This window comes from Prosopis cineraria, unplaced genomic scaffold (genome assembly GCF_029017545.1).
Source record: "Prosopis cineraria cultivar Desert tree isolate PC_DT_omini unplaced genomic scaffold, ASM2901754v1 PC10, whole genome shotgun sequence".
In the NCBI taxonomy this organism is placed as follows: Eukaryota; Viridiplantae; Streptophyta; class Magnoliopsida; order Fabales; family Fabaceae; genus Prosopis; species Prosopis cineraria.
This window is the reverse complement of record NW_026555341.1, coordinates 8,620,500-8,640,600: the sequence shown is the minus strand read 5'-3', so window position 1 is coordinate 8,640,600 and position 20,101 is coordinate 8,620,500. Positions and strand designations below refer to the sequence as shown.

At 34.5% G+C, this 20,101-nt stretch overlaps 2 protein-coding genes across 2 annotated transcripts; one reads left to right on the top strand and one right to left on the bottom strand.

Moving 5' to 3' along the window:
• The first annotated feature begins 2,890 nt into the window (after positions 1–2,890).
• LOC129322876 (upstream activation factor subunit spp27-like) lies at positions 2,891–4,707 on the top strand. The gene is made up of 2 exons (XM_054969323.1): positions 2,891–3,293; positions 4,361–4,707. The coding sequence occupies exons 1-2, from the start codon at positions 3,051–3,053 to the stop codon at positions 4,484–4,486; spliced, it is 369 nt and encodes a 122-aa protein (XP_054825298.1). The 5' UTR covers positions 2,891–3,050; the 3' UTR covers positions 4,487–4,707.
• An 854-nt stretch (positions 4,708–5,561) lies between these two features.
• On the bottom strand, positions 5,562–10,429 carry LOC129323180 (uncharacterized zinc finger CCHC domain-containing protein At4g19190). The gene is made up of 7 exons (XM_054969776.1): positions 10,027–10,429; positions 9,730–9,792; positions 9,478–9,632; positions 9,210–9,335; positions 8,154–8,355; positions 6,922–7,036; positions 5,562–6,838 (listed from the first exon to the last, which is right to left on the bottom strand). Exons 1-7 carry the CDS (start codon positions 10,243–10,245, stop codon positions 5,892–5,894), a joined length of 1,827 nt encoding a protein of 608 aa, XP_054825751.1. The 5' UTR covers positions 10,246–10,429; the 3' UTR covers positions 5,562–5,891.
• Positions 10,430–20,101: the final 9,672 nt, after the last annotated feature.

The window sequence follows — 20,101 nt, the reverse complement described above, 5'->3', positions numbered from 1 at the left end:
ATAACTTTAGAGGAAGGAGGAGAAGGATTTGGAGAAAATGAATCTTGGATTTTAGGTATCTTGTTTAGGGAGAAGGGATGAGGAGGAGGAGGAGGAGGACGGCAACACAATATGGAGGCGAGGAGAGAAGAAGACAAGGAGGAAAATGATGCAAACACGTTCTGTGCGGGAACAATGATGAGAACTAAAACTTTAAATGACTTTTTACATCGGTTGCTAGGGTAACTGATGTAGATAATACTTTTTACATCGGTTACCACTAAAACTGATGTAAAAAGTATTTATTTTTTTAATATTTTTAAAAATTCAAAATACTTTTTATATCGGGTGATAGAGTGTCCGATGTAGAAAGTCTACTTTCTACATCGAGTAGAAAAGCACCCGATGTAAAAAGTGTGTATTTTTTTAATTTTTTAAAAAATTTAAAGTACTTTCTACATCGGGTAGAAAAGCACCTGATGTAAAAAGTGTGTATTTTTTTAATTTTTTAAAAAATTTAAAGTACTTTTTATATCGAGTGCTCTATCACCCGATATAAAAAGTATACTTTCTACATCGGGTAGAAAAGCACCCGATGTAAAAAGTGTGTATTTTTTTAATTTTTTAAAAAATTTAAAGTACTTTTTACATCGGGTGCTTTATCACCCAATGTAAAAAGTATACTTTCTACATCGGGTGCTTTTCTATCCAATGTAGAAAGTACTTTTTACATCGGGTGAAAAAGCACCTGATGTAAAAAGTCTAATAGTCATGGTTAATATTATAAAATTATCACCGCCTGGACTTTTTACATTGTTTGCCTTCCAACCGATATAAAAAGTCCCTTATAAAAGCCAAATTTTGTACTAGTGACGCAATAAAAAAAAGAGCCTACTTCCTTAATAAGTTTCATTTCATTTCATCCTATCATACTTGTTGGCCAACTTTCTCAGATTTATAAAATTAATTTCAATTGAAAAAGAGTGAAATTTGTTGAAAATTTAATGACAATGATAATTAAAACATTTATGATATGTTCACATGAAAACATTTTGTCAATTATAGCCAGTTCTTTTCCCATTTTCACATTTCCTATTGCATATTAGTATGGCCTTTGTGTGCAAGGGCATATGCTTAGAGTGCAAGGGAATAGGCTTAGAGTGTAGGGGGTTAGTTTGAAATACGATGCCAATGCTTTATTTCACAAAATGCATTATCATGAAAACATTTAGTTATCTTCTATATTACATTGTTGAATCCACATCATTTACAGGTTAATATAGTTTGCTATATAATGTATAATACTTAAAAAAGAGGGAACTTATTGTGAGTGTTCCCGATCTTTCACGATAACTAACAGAGAGCACGTCATTGTCAATGCGCTTAAATTTCATGGAAACAACCACTAATTCCACGTAAAAAAAATTATATGAAGAGCTTCGCGAACATGCTTGAGCAAAAGTTACATGTAATATTTATCAGATTCCATATGAAATGATCACATAAAGACCTAAACTAATAGAATTATTGTTGTTCCTTTCATATTTTTGTTGTTTATAGTCCCTATAAACATTTACTTGTTTTTCATTGAAAATTCAATTGTCATTCATGTGAAGTTGTTGAATCCTCGTCTGTTAGTGTGACAATTACATGTAATATCTTGTACATTTCATGTAAATCCAATACACAAAGAGCATACCATTGTCAGCGCCCCTATAATTACATGAAAATGACAATTGATTACAAGTAAATCAATATGAAAAAAATTGCGCATGCTTGAGGAATAATTTACATATAATTTTTAGCAGATTACATGTAAATCAAACACACAGAAATCATATCTTTGTTTATGTCCTAAAATTATATGAAAATGACTATGGATTACATGTAAATCAATATGTAAAGAAACTTGTGAGCATAACTGACAAATGATTTACATGTAATCTCTAGCACATTACATGTAAATCTCATTGCTATGACACAAGTTTTAACCCTTGTACTCTAAACCAAAAGCCTTGCACCCTAAGTCATAACATGTGCACCTTAAGCCAAAAAACCTTGCATTCTAAGCCATAACACGTGCACCTCAAACCAAAAACCTTACACCCCAAACCAGAAGCTTTGCATTCAAGTCAAAAGTCTTGCACTCAAATCATAATCTTTGCATCTCAAGACAAACTCCTTTCACCTTAAACCATGAATTTTGCACCTCAAGCCAAAAGCCTTGCGACCAAGCTAGGCCACTTTCACCCAAGTCAAACCCTTTGCACCCAAAGTCATACCCCTTGCATTCAAGTTAGAACCTTTGCACGCTAAGTTAAAATCCTTGCACTTTCTAGTTGTTGAGTTTTCATGTAATTCTTGATGATTACATGTAATTAAGAGGTGTTGATTTTTTTTTGTGACTCTTCACCTGCTGGCCAGAGATTTGGCAGGCTTGTTGGAGGAGGGGTCGGAGCTTCGATGCTTGATTTTGTGCCTTTTTTTAAAAAAATTAATTAACATAAATGGACATTTTGATCATTTATTCAAATTATTTAATAAAAAATTATTAATTTGGGTCCTTCAAATATATTTGGTTTCTAAGACTAATTTTGCTTCTAATCATGACCTTTTAAGTTTTAACCAATTTTCCTTTTGTTAATTGAATTTTTGATAAATTAATATTGGGCCAATAAAAAATCGTACTAAATAACACTGAAATAATTTGAAACACTTGTCAGGGGCGTGACTCGAGCGGGAAGAGGTTGTGAATTTGAATCCGAGGGACGAAGGATTCTAAGCGAACAGCTTCACGTAATCACAAGGACATACAGTGCCGTTTCCGTCACAGCCTCAGTTGGTATGGCAACACGGGTTAACAACTTCTTATAACAAATAGCCACGTCACCAGAAATCGCCCCCTAATTGAAGGAACTAACAAACATAGAAACGTAGAGGGAGCCTCCGTGGGGAACCAAAAGGCCAAAAGGCTCGCTGTGCTTGCGCGTCACTGTGGACTGTGATTTCCCTACTCTGCTAGGGTTTTAGAAATCGAAAGAAAAGGTCCAATCGGCGTTTCTCCGGTGAGTATGGCAGCAACTAGGGTTTTTGGAGCATATAGTAGAGCGTTGATGGCGGCGGCGGCGAAGGGGGCTGCGTCCGGTGTTAAGACTGCAGCGAAGACGGCCACACCGAAAGGTCGAGGCGGCAACGCTTTACAGAAGGTGATCCCTGTCTCTCCGCAGCTCGGAAAGTTTCTCGGTGCCTCTGAAGCTTCGCGCACCGATGCCGTCAAGAAAGTGTGGGATTACATCAAACTTCACAACCTTCAGGTCTTCATTCTCTCCTTTCTCTGTGGATCTATGCTGCATTATATTTATATTTAATAATTTTTGTCCCATTCCACTTGTACTATTTCAGAAATCAGTTGAACTATTTGGGAAAACATAAGGAAATATTTTGCATTAGGTTCCTTTATGAGCGCTTGAAGGGTTTCGAAGCCTTCCCTTTGACTATTTGGAAGGACACGGTCTCTGAACCTTCAGAAGAACTTTTGCGTTATTTCTCCGCTTTGTGAGAATCTTCTGTCATCAAGTTAAACATATGTTCTAGACTTCATTCTAACTTTTCCGTTCTAATAGGTTATGGAATCTGTGTATTTTTCCCTAATGGAGTCCGTTTATTTTTCTGTTTTGATTGCATTGCCTGTCTCGTGCACGATAAGCTGTACTGGCTGAATATTCTGTGTTTTGGCGTGAATTTGTTTGCTCTCGTGCCTGTAAAAAAATCTTACGCAGTAACATCGCTATGTATTTTTAGCAAATAACTGACTTTTGTTCCGTGAGATTAGTGGAGATAGCTGGTGGCGTATCGTCTTGAATGTATAAATTCGCTTGCTAATGTTAGAGCTACCCTGCTTATCAGTTGGTTCCTAAGTTCTCTCGTTCTCGTGCTCCTATGAAGTTAGCAGTGTTAAATATCACTTGAAATAACCAACACGTGATAGCTGGTACAAACTATAAACTTTATTCCGCTTAATGGCTATTACTCAGTCTTAATGTTTCTATCGTTAGCTTTGAAATGCATGGCGTGTGATTCTTTACTTATATTTTGGAGTTGAAATAGAGTTTGATATTGTTTGCTGATTCTTTGTTTACCCAATTGGTTTGGATCTGCTGCCTTTTTGCCTTCTCCGTAAATTTCCTTTCGTAGTGTATGTTGTTCGCTGTTTTACTTGCTCAGGGTGAGTGGAAGTTTTAATAGTTACAAGTCATGAAAGTAAAAATAGATTGACCTCTTCAGATTATCATCATTTTTTTTGGTCCTTCGCATCGTTTTATTCAATTGCTCGTTCTGTCATTTCTCTCTGCAGTGACATGACTTAGCTGTTCTTTTGCAGAATCCTACAAATAAGAAGGAAATTGTTTGCGACGAGAAGTTGAAGGCCCTTTTTCCTGGGAAAGATAGGATATCGTTCACAGATATTGCCAAATGCCTTTCTAACCATTTTGTGAAATCAGGCTGAAGCTCTTCTATGTAGGGCTCTTTGTGAAGATTTCTGTATTGACTAGCTCAGTTTTACTTTCTTGGTTTTCCCCGGTTCCTTTTGGGCTTTGATGCTTCAGAATATATGCTTTATGAACCCATTTTGATCAACCATTAAGGAAACCTGGAAATCTGTGATGTGCAAGGCTTGTTGATTTGAACTCTGTATTTGTGGGTTAATATATGTAATCTGTTTACAAAGGTACCTTTGCAAAACTTTCACGTTGGTAGGGTTACATATAACGCTGGGCTAATATGGGCAAAAAACAAAAAAAAGAAAACCTTGTCCGCCCTCCGTCCTATATATGAAAGGTTTGATCCTTTATAAATATAAGGTTGTCTTCTGTGGGGTAGAGTTGATTCAATTTGCAAGTTAGTATGGTAACACAACAAATGTGTTCCTTTTTTTTTTTTTTTTGACATCCTTAAAATTTTAATAGTGGTCTTGTGACTTGTGTCGATGTTAAAAAGATGAATATTGGTAATAATAAAATGCTTGGATTGTTTTTGATAAAGAAATTTATATAATTTTTTTTAATCTGATTTGAAATCTTTTATTTTATAATGAGGATTGAGGTAGGATGTAGTGTCTTTAATGTCTAACCTAGTATAACAGGACAAATGTAATGTTTTTATTAATTATATAAATAATTGTATATTTATTATTAAGGAATCAAAAAATTAAATTTTTAGTACTCATTGAATTTGGAATAGGTTAAGCATAAATTTTTAATGGATGATTTCCAATAGAAAAATTAAATTTCCAATAGGCCATTCTATTCTATTTTCCATATCAAATGAATGCCTTCCTGTGGAGAAAAATCCCGATAGCTTCGCAAAACTTTAAGAGTCACCATTTGTCTAAGTAACACAGTGAAATCTATTTCCATATCAGATGAATTTTTAATGGATGATTTCCAATGGAAAAATAAAATTTGCAGTAGGCCATTCTGTTCTATTTTCCATATCAAATGAATGATTTCCTGTGGAGACAAATCCTCATAGCTTCGTAAAACTTTAAAAGTCACCATTTGGCTAAGTAACACAGCTAAATCTAATTATCAAATAATGGATCTTTGTCATCAAATTATTTTAATCAACGAGTTTATCAGGTGGTAAGGCAGGAATTGTACGAGATTCTAAACACTCCTGATATTAAAAAAAAAAAAAGGTACATAACTTTTACATTCAATTGTGAGACTTTTTTCTCTCATTCGCTGAATCAACCTTCGACATGCGCTCGCTCTCGTTTCCTGGGGTACTAAAAACAGTTGCCAAGAATGTCAAGCGCCAGTGGCCACTCCTTACACTCTAAGATGTCTGCGATGATCAGAATCGGCGGACGAACAAGAATGTTCGTACCTGCCATTTTTGCTTTTTTAGCCTCATCTCCTGCTCTTTTGACTTCTGTGATACCCATCAGAACCAGAATCCTTAGGCTCAGATGAATAAGAATACCACCTTTTACTGTGTTTACTCCTATCACGCATGGGATGCTTTTGTTTGGCCTTTCTGCTCTGATCGTCCCTGTCTCTATCAGAATCTTCAGATGAACAAGAATGCTCGTCTCTGCTCTTGTAACATCCACGTCTGTGATGCTTCTGAGAGTCACAATGGGCCGTTAAAGTATGCTTACTCTTATTCCTGGAATGTCTTTGATGGTCAGAATCATCATTGGATGAATAAGAACGCTCGTTTCTGCTCTCGTGCTTTCCATGATAACCATCAGGACCGGAATCATCCTCAGACAAATAAGAATGCCTTTTTCTGCTCTTTTTACTCCTGTCATGTCCAGTATGACCAGACCTCACAGTTGAATAGGAATGCTTTCGTCTAGTCTTTCTACTTGGATCATCACTGTTACTGTCCGAATCTTCAGAAGAATAAGAGTGCTTACTTCTCCTCTTGTGACTTCCATAATACTCATTACGATCAGAATCCTCAGATGAAAAAGAATGCCTGTGTCTTCTATTCTTACTCCTCCTATGCCTAGGATAGTCCATATCTTTAGACAATTGCTTTTGTCTGATTTTTCTTCTTCGATCATCCCTATCACCATCAGAATCTTCTGACAGACAAGATTGCTTGTGTCTGCTATTTTCTGGATCCTTTTCAAAGCCTGGAGTGTCTGATGAACTTGACTTTAAATGATTTTGCTTCCTTTTGTTCACCTTAATTTTTTTCTCCATCAAACTCCTCTCTCCCTCTGAAGATGTTTCATTTTCTGAATGAACTGATCGCAGTTTTTTATGCTTGTTTTTTTTGGACTTCTTTTTGGGCTTCTTAGAGAAAGCAGTCAACAACTCAGGGATATCACCACCACCAAGAAAACCTGCAACTTAGATGGTGATTATTGCATGTAAATGATAACATAAATGCTCTCTAGAATAAATTATATATAAAAAAAACAAGTACCTCCATACTCATCAAATATGTCCTCAGCAACTATCTGCTGGTTGGGATCATCTGGATTGAATCCTCCACGAGGAGGACTGATTCCTGGTCTCTGCTTCAGCTCCCACTTTAAAGGCTGCAATGTTATCAAACACGAGAGAAGAGACACATTAGTACACCTTAAAGGGAGAATTGAAATACATCTCATCACATCTTAATTATCGCATGACAAAAGCAAGGATGCTGTAACATTGATCATCAACCAACCATACTGTTGGAGGAAAAGGTGGGGGTAAGAGTAAGCATTTTTGGATAATCATAATCTTATGGCAAGATATATGACCAAAAGTGGTTACCATTTGCTCTATCATCCTGACTTCAGATTTTCTTCTCTTGTTCTTTTAGTTTGTGTTTAGATGTAGAATAACGGAGCAGAGATGGGAAGGAAAGGTCGCCTTTAAGACTTCCCCTTATTTGGACAAGTTTCCTACAAAGAGGGGAGGAAACCCCCTGATGTTAATATTTTTGTCATCTAAGTTCCCAGGTGATGGGAGGAATTAAATCATTATTATTTTTCTTAACCTACACTTCTCTTTAGTCCCTCACTCCCAGACAAATCCAACATGCGAATAATTTTTCTTTTATGTTCTTAATTAAGTTTTCAGTCCAAACTATCGTAACTATGGATAGTCATGGTCAAGGTGTTAAATAATATGAACTGTGAATAGGATATATATTGACAAGTCAGAAAGGAGGAAAGACTTGAAGGAGAAACAAATGGTTCTAAGCAAATTTAGGACTGAAACCAAAGATATAAAAAAAAAAATGTAGTATCCGGATATGTTACAAGAAGACAGGAAGATGGGCCGGTCGAGTAAACATTATTTCACACATAATTCTAAGAAAATACAAACATAAGTTTGTGATTGAAGGAAGTTATTTCATTATAACATGAGCGATCAGTCATACGTTTTTAAAAGGACCACATGCCAATAAATTTTCAGTGAGCTGACAGAAATATGTTGCAGCAGGGGTGAAAAATGAATGAATCAGAGTATACTTATTCTTCAATCAAAGAATATTATGGTACACGAAATATTGATCAACAGGTGAGCACAAAAGAACAATATATGTCAAAACATCAAAGTAAGATGCTGACAAAATGTTGATTATACCAAACTCCACTGATGCTTAAGGGCATAAAAATGTTGCCATGTTTCTCAAACAAAACTTTAATGTTACAAGTAACAGACCTCACTAGGATCTGTGTGGGCAAGGATAGCATTCAAAGGATCATCCCTTTTCAATCTATTCTCTTCATTAGGCATTATAACGTCCTTCAATGGGCATTCACGATCACCACTTTGGTGACCATAATTTCCACACCTTAGACACTTCACATTGCGGACTTCAACACCAAAAGGTTTCACCCTACCAGCAACTCCTGTGTCCATCCTGAAAACATCCAATTACTAAAACTACGATTAAATATGGGTTCAAAACAATCTATGTCATATTCATAGAAATAAATAGAATAATGAAACTTGAAGCATGTTATATACACCGCCATGCTAGAATGAAGTTTGTTGTACGAGTATAATTGTAAGTGAACAACAATGCCTACACTAAAGTAGATTTCTATAATTAGTTTTCTACATATGCCTAACTACCCTTCCATGATGTAATGATTAAGGAGAATCCCCCTTCCCATTCAACCCATAAGTAGAAATACTACATGGGGTTTAATTACGCAATTACAGCACCTACAGTTGGTTTTAATTGCAAATTGAAAATACTCCTGCAGATCTAGTGCCTCCCATGAATTTAAACAAAAAACGGGTGTTATTTTCATCAAAGGTTGAGGCCTACCAATTGACTATATATGCATTTGGTAAATATTAGAACCACAAGATGTACTTCTTCAATCGATAGCATTCAACATAATAGCCAGCCAATTATCCAGGAACAGAGATTCAGCTCCTATGTAATCTGTTTTTAATAAACAACGGACAGCATCAACAAAAATTACTTTGTGCAGCTGTAAAATCAATGTGGTCAAAATAAGGATGGAATACTAATTTTCTACTGTCAATGTGAAACTCAGTTTCCATGTACAACAGCAATTCAGTTAAATTGATAGATAACCTATCATTAGCATTTCACTTGTTATTGACATAAAATGTTGGCTAAAATACTGTGGAATTTAAAGGCGCAGATAGAAGACGTTATTTGAGATTTTGCATGGATTGGTTTTCAAAAATAAAGAATGCCACTCACTGTTGAATTGCAATGGCAGTACTGTAACATACCGTGGAGCATTTTTTAGAATTTCAAACTCTTCTTCAGTTGGCAGAGGACGCCCAAACACATCTTTTGGCCTTGGTTTCTTCTTCTCTCCACTCAATAGGTCCTTACCACGTAAGGTTTCAGGTGGCCTGCAAGGTAAGCACCTTATCGGTTAATGAACTCCCAATCACCACAAAAACAGAAAGTTAGAGAGTCGACCCAAGGAGTGAACCAAGTAAACGGAAATCTAGCAACTAACAATAGATAAGAACGATACAAAGTGATAAGTACATAGAAGAGGATGTTCCATTTGTATTTGGGTCTTGGGGCGGCTGATTCAGCTCCTCTCTTTTCTTCTCATCAGCCATCTCCGCTGCCTTAGCACTTTCAGCATTGTACCCCGGAGGCCGAACATACATGAAGCTAACAGCTTGCATCATTTCCACCTATACGTTACAAATTACAATTAACTTTGAAAAAACAAAATGTATCCTCCTATGACAAATACAAGTGACCAACTATGAGTTAGCAACAAAGACGAACCTTTTCTTTCTCCTTCTTGGAGATGAGAGCAGTCTGGCGATAGAACTCCTGCTCCTGGGCATACTGTAGAGAGATAGAGAGAGCACAGAAATAGAGAAGGAAATAACTAAGAATCAGGAATAGACATGAAATTCATGTAGCATCAATAATCATCAATAATTTAAAAAAAAAAAAAACAGAATCACGTCCGGTTTATCCGACACTGATATAAGATACGATAGCATGCTTCCAATTATATAGAAATACACTATATTTCCGGGTGATGGAAAAAGCTAAGGGGGTCGATAAGGGACTTGCCTCACGGGAGACATCCTCGGCGCGGCGTTGCTTCTGGGCGTGGGTCTGCTCAGCGATCCACTTGCGGCGTTGATTAGGGTAGGAAAGAGGGTGCCATGGCTTCTGGTTGAGATAAGAATGGCTCCAAGCTGTGCCGGCCTTGGTCTTGTAGTCTACCTCTCCGCCCTTATCGGAGAACCTCTTGCTCAGCCTTATACCACCTCCTTCCTCACCGTCCATTCCCTTCTGAACGGATCTCTACCTACCTACCTACCTGCCCTGCGATTCGCAGCTTCGAACTCGTTCCCAAAACCTGATCTTTCCGTTCCAGCACGGTCCTCCCCGAGTCACCGAGGCGACAAAAAAGCCACCACGTCAGGTCAGCGAGCTAATCCCCGAGCCACCACGTCAGGTTGTAGGCTTCCAGCACGGTCGTTTATTTCCGTTCATTTTCTTATTTATTTAACGACGGGCCAACGGCCACCGAACTAATCCAAAATTTGTGGTTTGTTTTTCAGATTGGGCTGTTCATTAAAGGCAGCCCATTAGCCAATGTTACCTGTTTGCTCACTGATGGGCTCTCGATCTAACACAACATTGATGGACAAAAACCTTTCACAAAGAAACAGAGGACCAAAAAACGGGCATACGCCTCTCTTACATGCAAGCAATTTTTGCTGTGTAAGAAAGAAAACAGAAGTTTTTTCATTGGCCCAAAAACTCTCTCCAATCTCCATGTTTTTTAAAATACAAGGCTATGGATAAACTGTATAAAAAACAAGCAAATCAGATCATATCAGAAATTGTTAGATTTTTGCATCCTAAAAGGGATAATTATATATTACAATATCAAAGTTGTCTCTAGATGGTTGGTGAACAAGAAGATTTGCATGTATATTCACTTCTTAAAAAAAAAGGTTAAAAGTGATTGTCTAATTTCTCAACAAAATATCTAATTTTGTTGATGATCTCATAGAGGGGGTGATTTTGGCATAAATTGTGTTGGATAAGCAATAAAGCTTCTAAGGAACAAGGGTAAATTGAATTTTGATGAGTTTAGCATTCTAGTAAAATTTGATTCCCTTCAAGATGCTTAGGAGCTCAGCAATTGTGCTTAGATGATATATAAAATATTTGGAGAAACTTTAATCCAATTCCCTTGATCGTAATGTATGAAGCCTCCACAAGCAGCAACCCTATTAGCTAAACTGTCAATGTAGAACCTAACCTAACTTGCTTATGGGTAGGAGTGAGTAAAATCGAATTGAATTTTGTCTATTTAATTTAGTCTATTTAATTTTTTAATTTGATTTAATTTTTTTAATATTTCGGTTGATCGGTTCGATTTGGTTAGTGAAATTTAAAATCGAATAGATCGAACTAACAGAGTTACATATAATTTATTAATTTATAAATTATATTTAATTTATAAATTATTTTATTTTATATTTAAATAAAGAATAAAAATAATAATATGACTTAAAAACCTTAGGTGTTTTGGTCACTCTCATCTCAAGCTCACTCTTAGAGTCTTGGTGTTAGCCTCACAAGTCACAGCCGCAGCTTACAGGTCTCCCGTTCGTTCTGTCTCACCGTCTTAGCTCTCATCTCAAATTCTCATTCGCCGCTCACTCTCTCTCATCACTCACCCCTAATCCATCGTCTCTCTCGCATCTCAGCTAGCATCTCCTATCTTCAGCATTCTCAGTCTCGCATATCTGTAATCTCACATCTCCAGCTTACATCTCAGTCTCTCATTTCTGTAATCTCCAGCTTGCATCTTAATCTCTAGCATTCTATCACTTTCTCATCTCTATTCTTGCCTTCTCAATCCAGCTCGAGTTCGTGTGCTCTCATCTCGGTCTAACTCGCGTTCATCTACTCTCGATCTCCAGCTCTCTGCCAGTCTCACTGTCTCTGTTCATCGATGTGCTCACATTCTTTATTCTCTTATCTAAATCTCACACCATTGTGAGGTTCATCTTTTGTCTTTATTCTCTTTTTCATCTTCCATCTCTATCTTATCTAAATCACCCACAAGCTAAAGCTATATGTGTTCTCTGCTCTGTCTCTACTTTTTTTTTGCTCACTATTTGACTGCTTTTTCATTCTCACAAATGTCTTCTTAAGCTGAAGCTATGACTACAAACCAAACTGAAGCTAATAAAGAAAACAAAGTCCCAGTAGTATCGAGTGGAACTAAAGTAGTGATTTCCTTGCAAAGGTTGAAGAGGAAAGCCATAAGGCCAAGATCTGAGGTCTGGGATCATTTCACTAGATATGTATATACATAGGGAGGCCAAAGGTAAGTACAACTACTATGAAAAAGAATTTTTTAATGATCCTAAAAAAAATGGTACCACTGCACTAAAGAACTTTATGATAATATGCAAGAAATGACCTGAAACAGAAAAGCCTATGCAAACACATTTAAATTTTGGTATAGAAGATGATGCTATTGTTCTTGCTACTTGAAAATTTGATCAAGATGCTATTAGGAAAAGTTTGGCTGCTATGATTGTAACTGATAAACTACCATTTAAATTTATTGAGGGGATAGGATTTAAGAGGTTTATGTCTTATGCTTAACCAAAATTTAAGATTCCTTCTAGATGGACTGTTGCTCGTGACTGTTTTCAACTTTACAGTGATGAAAAAATCAAATTCAAGGATTATTTGATTAATAGTAGACAAATGATTTGCCTTACTACTGACAGTTGGACTTCAATTCAAAGAATTAACTACATGTGTATTACAGCCTATTTCATTGATGCTAATTGGAATTTGACTAAAAAGGTTTTAAATTTTGTTCCAATATCTAGTTATAAGGGGAGGGATATTGGAATGGAAATAGAGAAATGTTTGCTTGAATAGGGGATTGAAAGAGTGTTTACTATCATTATGGATAATGCCTCTACTAATGATATTGTTGTGTCTTACTTGAGAGAAAAAATTAATAATTAGGGCCATTCTGTTATGAGCTGTTGGTTTTTATATATGAAATGTGTTGCTCACATTATTTCTTTGATTGTTGTTGATGGGTTGAAAGAAATAGAAACTTCTATAAAGAAAGTAAGGGGGCTGTACATTATGTGAGACAATCTCCACTTAAGATAAAAAAAAATCAAAGAGAGTTGTGAAGATGAGAAAATTCCAAGTAAGCAATTATTATCTCTAGATATCTCTACTAGGTGAAACTCCACCTATTTGATGTTGGAGATAGCTTAAAAGTTTGAGGCTGCCTTTAAAAGGTTTGAGAATAAGGACCCTTATTTTAGAATTGATCTTGAAAGTGGGGAGAGAGTGCCTAATGTTGAAGATTGGACAAATATAAGAAAGATGACAATGTTTCTAAGTCATTTTTATGAGTTGACTTTATGTGTTTCTAGTTCTTCATTTATCACATCTAATAAATTTTTTCATGAGATTTATATGTTATTCCACCTTTTAGATGAGTGGAGAAAATGTGATGATTTGGAGTTTTCTTCAATGGCTTATAAAATGAAAAAAAATTGATAAGTATAGGGAGATCCTTTTAAAATCAACAAATTGATGTTTATGGTTACTATTCTTGATTCTCGGTATAAGCTTGAGTGGGGTGTAATATTCACTTTGTAAGATGTATTCTAGTGAGGTTGGATGGCAAGTTAGAGGGTAATTGAATGATTTGCTCATTTCTTTCTATAATGAATACAAAGAGTGTGTCTCTCCCTCAAAGCAAGTTGAAAAGGAGTAATTAGTTAATTGCTACCAATCTGATAAAGATGATGACCTAGCTGTGAAAGTTAAAAAAATTATTGAACATGAAAAGAAAAAAATCATGACTAAAAGGCTTGGTGGGAGAACTAGTAGAACAGGGGTTGACAAGTATTTAGTTGAAGAAATTGAGATGGATAAGGAAGATTTTAATATTTTAAGTTGCTAGAAGTTGAATGGGCTTAGATTTCCCATTCTGTCTCCATTGGCAAGGGATGTTTTGGCTGTCCCAATTTTCATTGTTAGTTTTGAGTCCACTTTCAGCATTGAAGGATGCATTCTAGATTCATTTAGGACCTCTTTAACTTTTAAAGTTATGCAATCTCTTGTTTGTGCTTAAGATTGGCTTCACCACTCACTTCTGGTTGTAGTAGAAGAGAAGATAAATGATGCACAAAAGATTGAGAAAGGTAATTTATTATGTGTTATATTGTTTTAAATTTAATATTGAGTTATTAGTTAAATGATATTAATATTAAATACTTTATTTATGTTTAGATCGTCAAAAAATTTCTATAGAATCAAATGTAGATGTACTGTGATTGTGAGCCTTTGTTCTTAATGACTTGAGGTAATTATTTTATATGTTAGCTTTTTGCTATAAGTTTGATACTAAATTCATCAATAATTCTTGGCTTCTTATATGATTTTTACTTGTGTAATGTAGGTTGCAAGATAATAGTATGGTGCTCCATTTATGAAGGCTACATGTTTTATTTTGTTTTACTAATCTGGATATTTGATTATTGTAATGGTTTCTATGGATAATAGCATTATGGCTGTTTAAACTGTAAAGGCTAACTGGATTATGACACTATGGTGTTGCTGTTTAATTTTAATATTGTCACTAACTTAGTTCTGATGAATCCATTACTCTTGAGGTAAGAATCTCTCCTAATTGTTTCCTTTCTATTGGTTTTGTAATCTTTATATTTCCACGTAAGTTAGAATATGGCTCGTTGTAATTTTGTAATCTTTGCAAGTATTTCGCTGGTTGTCTTAATATTTGGAAAATAAGTATCCCTACCCTCATGAGTATTCAATTTTATATAAATACTAAATGCAATGATAGCTGATGATTTACTGAGTTGTAATTTTAATTCTTTATTTAGCTAGTAAATGTGTTACTGCATTAATAGAAAATATGCATAGTTTACTACTTTAACAGCAAACATGGCTATGACAGTGTGCTAGATTATGGGGCTTTGACTGGATTATAGCACCATTATTTGATGATCTAGGGCTATTTATTTATGGTTGTTTATTTGATCATCTATACCTTTGTAATCTTTGGGCTTTATATCATATAGGTGTAATTAAAATGGGCTCTTATTGAAAAATATGAATAAGAAAAAAAAAGCCTAATTTTGCAATCTTGTTGTTTTAATATTTTTAAAAAATAGGCCCAATTTCAAGTAGCCCAATATAAAATCAAAAAACTAAATCAACCAACCGGATTGAATTGTTAAATTTTAGTTTGATCTTTATTCGGTTTGATTGGTTTGTTCAGTTCGATTCATTTTACATTTTTAGTATGGTTCAGTTGATCGATTTTGCATATTTTGGCATCAAATTGAACTGAACTGATCGATGCTCACCCTTACTTATGGGGGGTTCCATTTAGTTTTAAATCTTTCACTTTACTTACTTAGGAGGTTGGTTGTAGACTAGAGTTTGAGGTTATTAAAAATTTGTTAGGTAGAGTAGAAAGCAATATCGATTTCTTGATGATCTTCATAAGAGAATATTGAACAACGTTTACTTTTCCACATGTTCTGCGAAACTTAAGCAAAATGAGATGTCCTCCAACAATATTCACATATAAATACATCACCTAAGGCCAATTAGAAAGAGTAACACTAGTGCAAAAATCATATTTTGCTACAGTTAAAAACCACCTTTCGATACACAAGAAGTAGTGTCATGAAAATAGGTGTAGTTGAAAATCAAAACCTTTTGTGACAATCTCACTAGGCATGGTTGCAAAAAGTATACAACTTATAATAATAGTTATTGAGAGTTTTGTCATTGTAATCTTAACTTTTCATGATAGTTGTCATAACAACTGTTAGGAAAAACTGTCTATCACCATTACTTTTTGCAACTTTGGCTATTTAAAAATTCAAAGACTAATTTAAGATACTTTAGAGTATATGAGATTCCAAAATAACTTAAATTTGAAGACAAATAATTAAGGCCTTTTTAAAACATTTAAAATCAAAGTACAAATAATCAAAAATATGTGGAGAATAGTTTGAGCATTAAAACAAATAAAACAAGGTAAAAGGAGTCATCTTTGCAAAAATAGATATACTTGCCATGACTAAGACAACATCTATTGTGCCTCATGGTACGAAACCCATTTGCTGCAGCCAAGAGTACTATTTACCACAACCTAAAGCATAGACAACATTTTTCATGGCCAAACCCATCATCCATTTGCTGTGGCTGATACTCACGGTGTTATGTGTTACAATGAATAAGGCATTCTATTACGGTGCATAAGTCATATCAGTACAAATAATATTTATCTTTTCGATTCAACTTCTAATGCACCTAACTGCTACTCTGACCTTCAATTGAGTTGATCCAAACAACTATAAGTAGACAATTAAATCAAATCATTAATAGCTTTGGTCTCACCTTAAACTAATATCATATGAGTATTTTTGACACTTGGGGCTACAAGTATACATGTCACACTTTCACCAAATCAACCAAGTACCACCACCCAATATCTTAGCCATCAACATCCCTAAGGCATATTATGCATATTACACATATATCAACTAACATGCTTAAACATACCATAATTAATAATTCATCCAAAAACCTTAGAAACACACAAAACAAAAGTTGCCTAAGTTTATGTTAGGCTCATGCATAAGAAATCTAGTCTAACAATAGAAAATCCCCTAATGTTGGCAAATATGATATTCATTTACACATAATTAAAACTAATTAGAGACTTTACAATGCAAGCTATGCAGCTCTAACTTCAAATGCTTCATCCTTGTTCTTGCCCTTAACGCCACCTATTAAAGTATTAAAGCATAGGGAGTGAGATATGAAATCTTAATAATTAAGCAAATAAATTCAAGCATCTGAATATGTAGTAGTAAAAGCATGTAATACAGATTCCAAATTTCATAAATCCATCAATACTTAAGATATCACAAAGCCATTACTCATGACCACATATCATATATATCAGTAATAACAAGTATGCACCATCATGCATATATTTTTATTCCTCTTTTTATATCTTCTAATTGAATTTATGAGCTATAAAATTATATAGTTATAACCCATGTGACTGAGTTAGGCTCGATCACCAATTATGAGGGGTTATCAGGCTAAAGTTTCCTACTACCACTCTTGAACTATGGATTCTATCTTCTCAAATTATTAGGGTGTTATAATTGCTCGACTTATACTATCCCCCATAGGAATCTAATGATATTGAGTATCTTGCCCGACTCATGCCATTCCTATAGGACAATGATAATACTAATCACATTTAATTAATAATAGTACCAACTATTGCAAGAAAACTCAATTAGGGCTATATCACATGGATTTTCATAACACCCTTACTCACTCTAGTAAACTCCTATCCATCTATGATTATGCATATTACTCATGCTTAATGATATATCATCATTGTATACTTTATCAACATAGAACATGCACAATATCATGCTATAAAGCCATGTATTCATACTCAATTCTTAATATCGTGCCATAGCCATTCATTTACTTTAATTACATATCCACATTCTCATACTCATGCTTATTAATTCACATGCACATAATCATTGTCACATAGCATCTTTGCCAGCATAACTATCTAACAATTGTAATCTCTTCTTATATCTACTCAACATAGGAGAAGATTACGGTGTTACCACATTACTCACAATAATTAGTAAACAAATTTTTTGTTTGAAAAGCTTGAGCCTAGGACTTGTTTGCACAAAACCATTCAAATCATAATAGAATTAAAGAAATACACAATGAAAGCAAATCATACATTTCTCTAATGCATGGTAGACATATCTTATTTTTAATACATGTATTTTCATCACACAAAAAAATTAGGATTTGATTTGTGTGACATGGCTATAGTATGTGCGTTGTGGCATGTGGCACAGAGCCACACGCTTAGCTTGTTTTGTGTCATGTGCCGTGGCAATGACACTATGAGCCACGGTGCGCCTATCTAAATTTCTATTGTCATTTTGAAAGCGAAAATAACAAACTTTTGGCATGTGCAATTTTCACATGTGATACCGATCGGAGTGATTCAAGCACTCACACAAAACTTATCTCGTAAGCTAACTAATGAGATAGGTTTGTACACGATCTAGTAGTCCAATCAAAATTTAAACAGTGTAAAAAGTCACTTTTTCTTAAAAATTTACACACCCAAGCGCTCAAATTGATCCATTTCTCTTATTAGACCACACTAGGCCTTGAATCAAGTTCAAAATGACCTAATATACCTGGTTGACCACTATTTATCTCAATCATACTCATATATTAAAATTTCACCCTTCTACGACCAATTTACGCATTTCAAATAATCACACACTTTATCATTTTTTAGCACAACTTTGCTCACTTGGTTACTTCTAATCACGTTCATATACATTTATGTTCACAATACAATCTTAGCCATAAATTACTCATTTTATCATAATTTCTCACTTGGGTTTAAGATTCACTAACAATCACAATCATTTCAACTCAAACATACTCAACCATAGTCCCTTAATTCATTTCATCACAAATACACATAATTGGGCTATGATTTCACAAAAATCACTACTCAAATTTTGCATGCAATCCTATGACAACTCATTTACACATATATACACAAGTTTACCAGTTTATTATACAAACTCTAAGTCCACACAGCTTCCAACAACTCAAGCTAGTCCCAACTCTCTTCCCTTGCCTTGATCACTTCTCAGTCCTATAAACATATAACCACAGGTGTGAGATAAAAATCTCGATAACAAAATAACTCACTCTTATTGACTATCACATGTAACAATATAGAAGTAAAACATATTATATCATTCAAATCTCATTAAAATAAAATTTATAACACATACTTCATTTCCATTTCACTTCACCTAACATATATCCATTCTCAACTTTTCAACATTCACATAGAATTTCATGCTATCTCATAACATATCACATCATCATATAGCATGATCACTACTAATTGAATCTCCAAATCACCCCAACACAAAATCATAAGCTCAACTTAGATTAATGTACACTTTTATTGGCCTGGAGCTTACCTACAGTGGTAAAATCATTTGGTTAAAGATGTCTTAGCGCACATATGGACTATGGCTTTCCCCAATACATGCAATGGAAAGTCATTGACTCCAACATCATATCACAAAGACACTAAGTAGTCTCATATTTCCAACACTATACTTTAATAGGCACTAGAGATCTTTTCCAACACCACATTCTATCGGGTACTAAGAAAACTTTGTCATATGGTCTTTATCATCTCCTCTACTCAGTGAACTTTCACCCCTATAGTCATGCTTTTTGAACCATTTAAGGTTTTCATTTACCATTTTACTCATTTCTCAAACATAGCATATATATATATATATATAAAATACATTCCATTTAAAATTACACATTTCAATACTTTATTTCAACCAAAAGTCATTTCACACAACAATCACATAATGTTATAAAACATGCTCAATTTAAAATTATTTTATGTACTACATAGTATATTAACATATAGTTACAACAAACAGTTAAATAAAAAAAGTTATTCGATTACCTCAACCCTTCTATCACTAGAAAGGTTACCCATGAATTTTAACAACCATAACTACTTATCTCAAGCTTCCTTCATCTACTTACTAGTCTAATATGCCAATCTAAACACATTTGGCACATTTTAGTCATTTGGTTCATTTTGACCAAAAACTTATTTTTACTACTTAGGGCTATATTCATCCATAAACTCTTTTTTATTTATCCATTTTAAGTCCATTACTATCCAATTACTAATTTACATCACCTTAATCGGTCTTATTTCACAAAAATTAAATTTTTACCCTAAAACTCTCTCTCTAAAAGGTCAAATTAAGCCTATAGGTTCAAAGCTCTATCGTTCAGCTTTAAACCAGTCATAAAGCTTAAATTTAGCTTTCGAGAACCTTTTTATTACTATTAAAAAATGATCGAACTCCCTAAATTTCACCGATTTAATTTTTTTTATAACTCATTTTCAAAGAAATTTGTGTAAAATAGAAGATAAGAGTTATATATAGCTTACCTGACAAGCTATCAA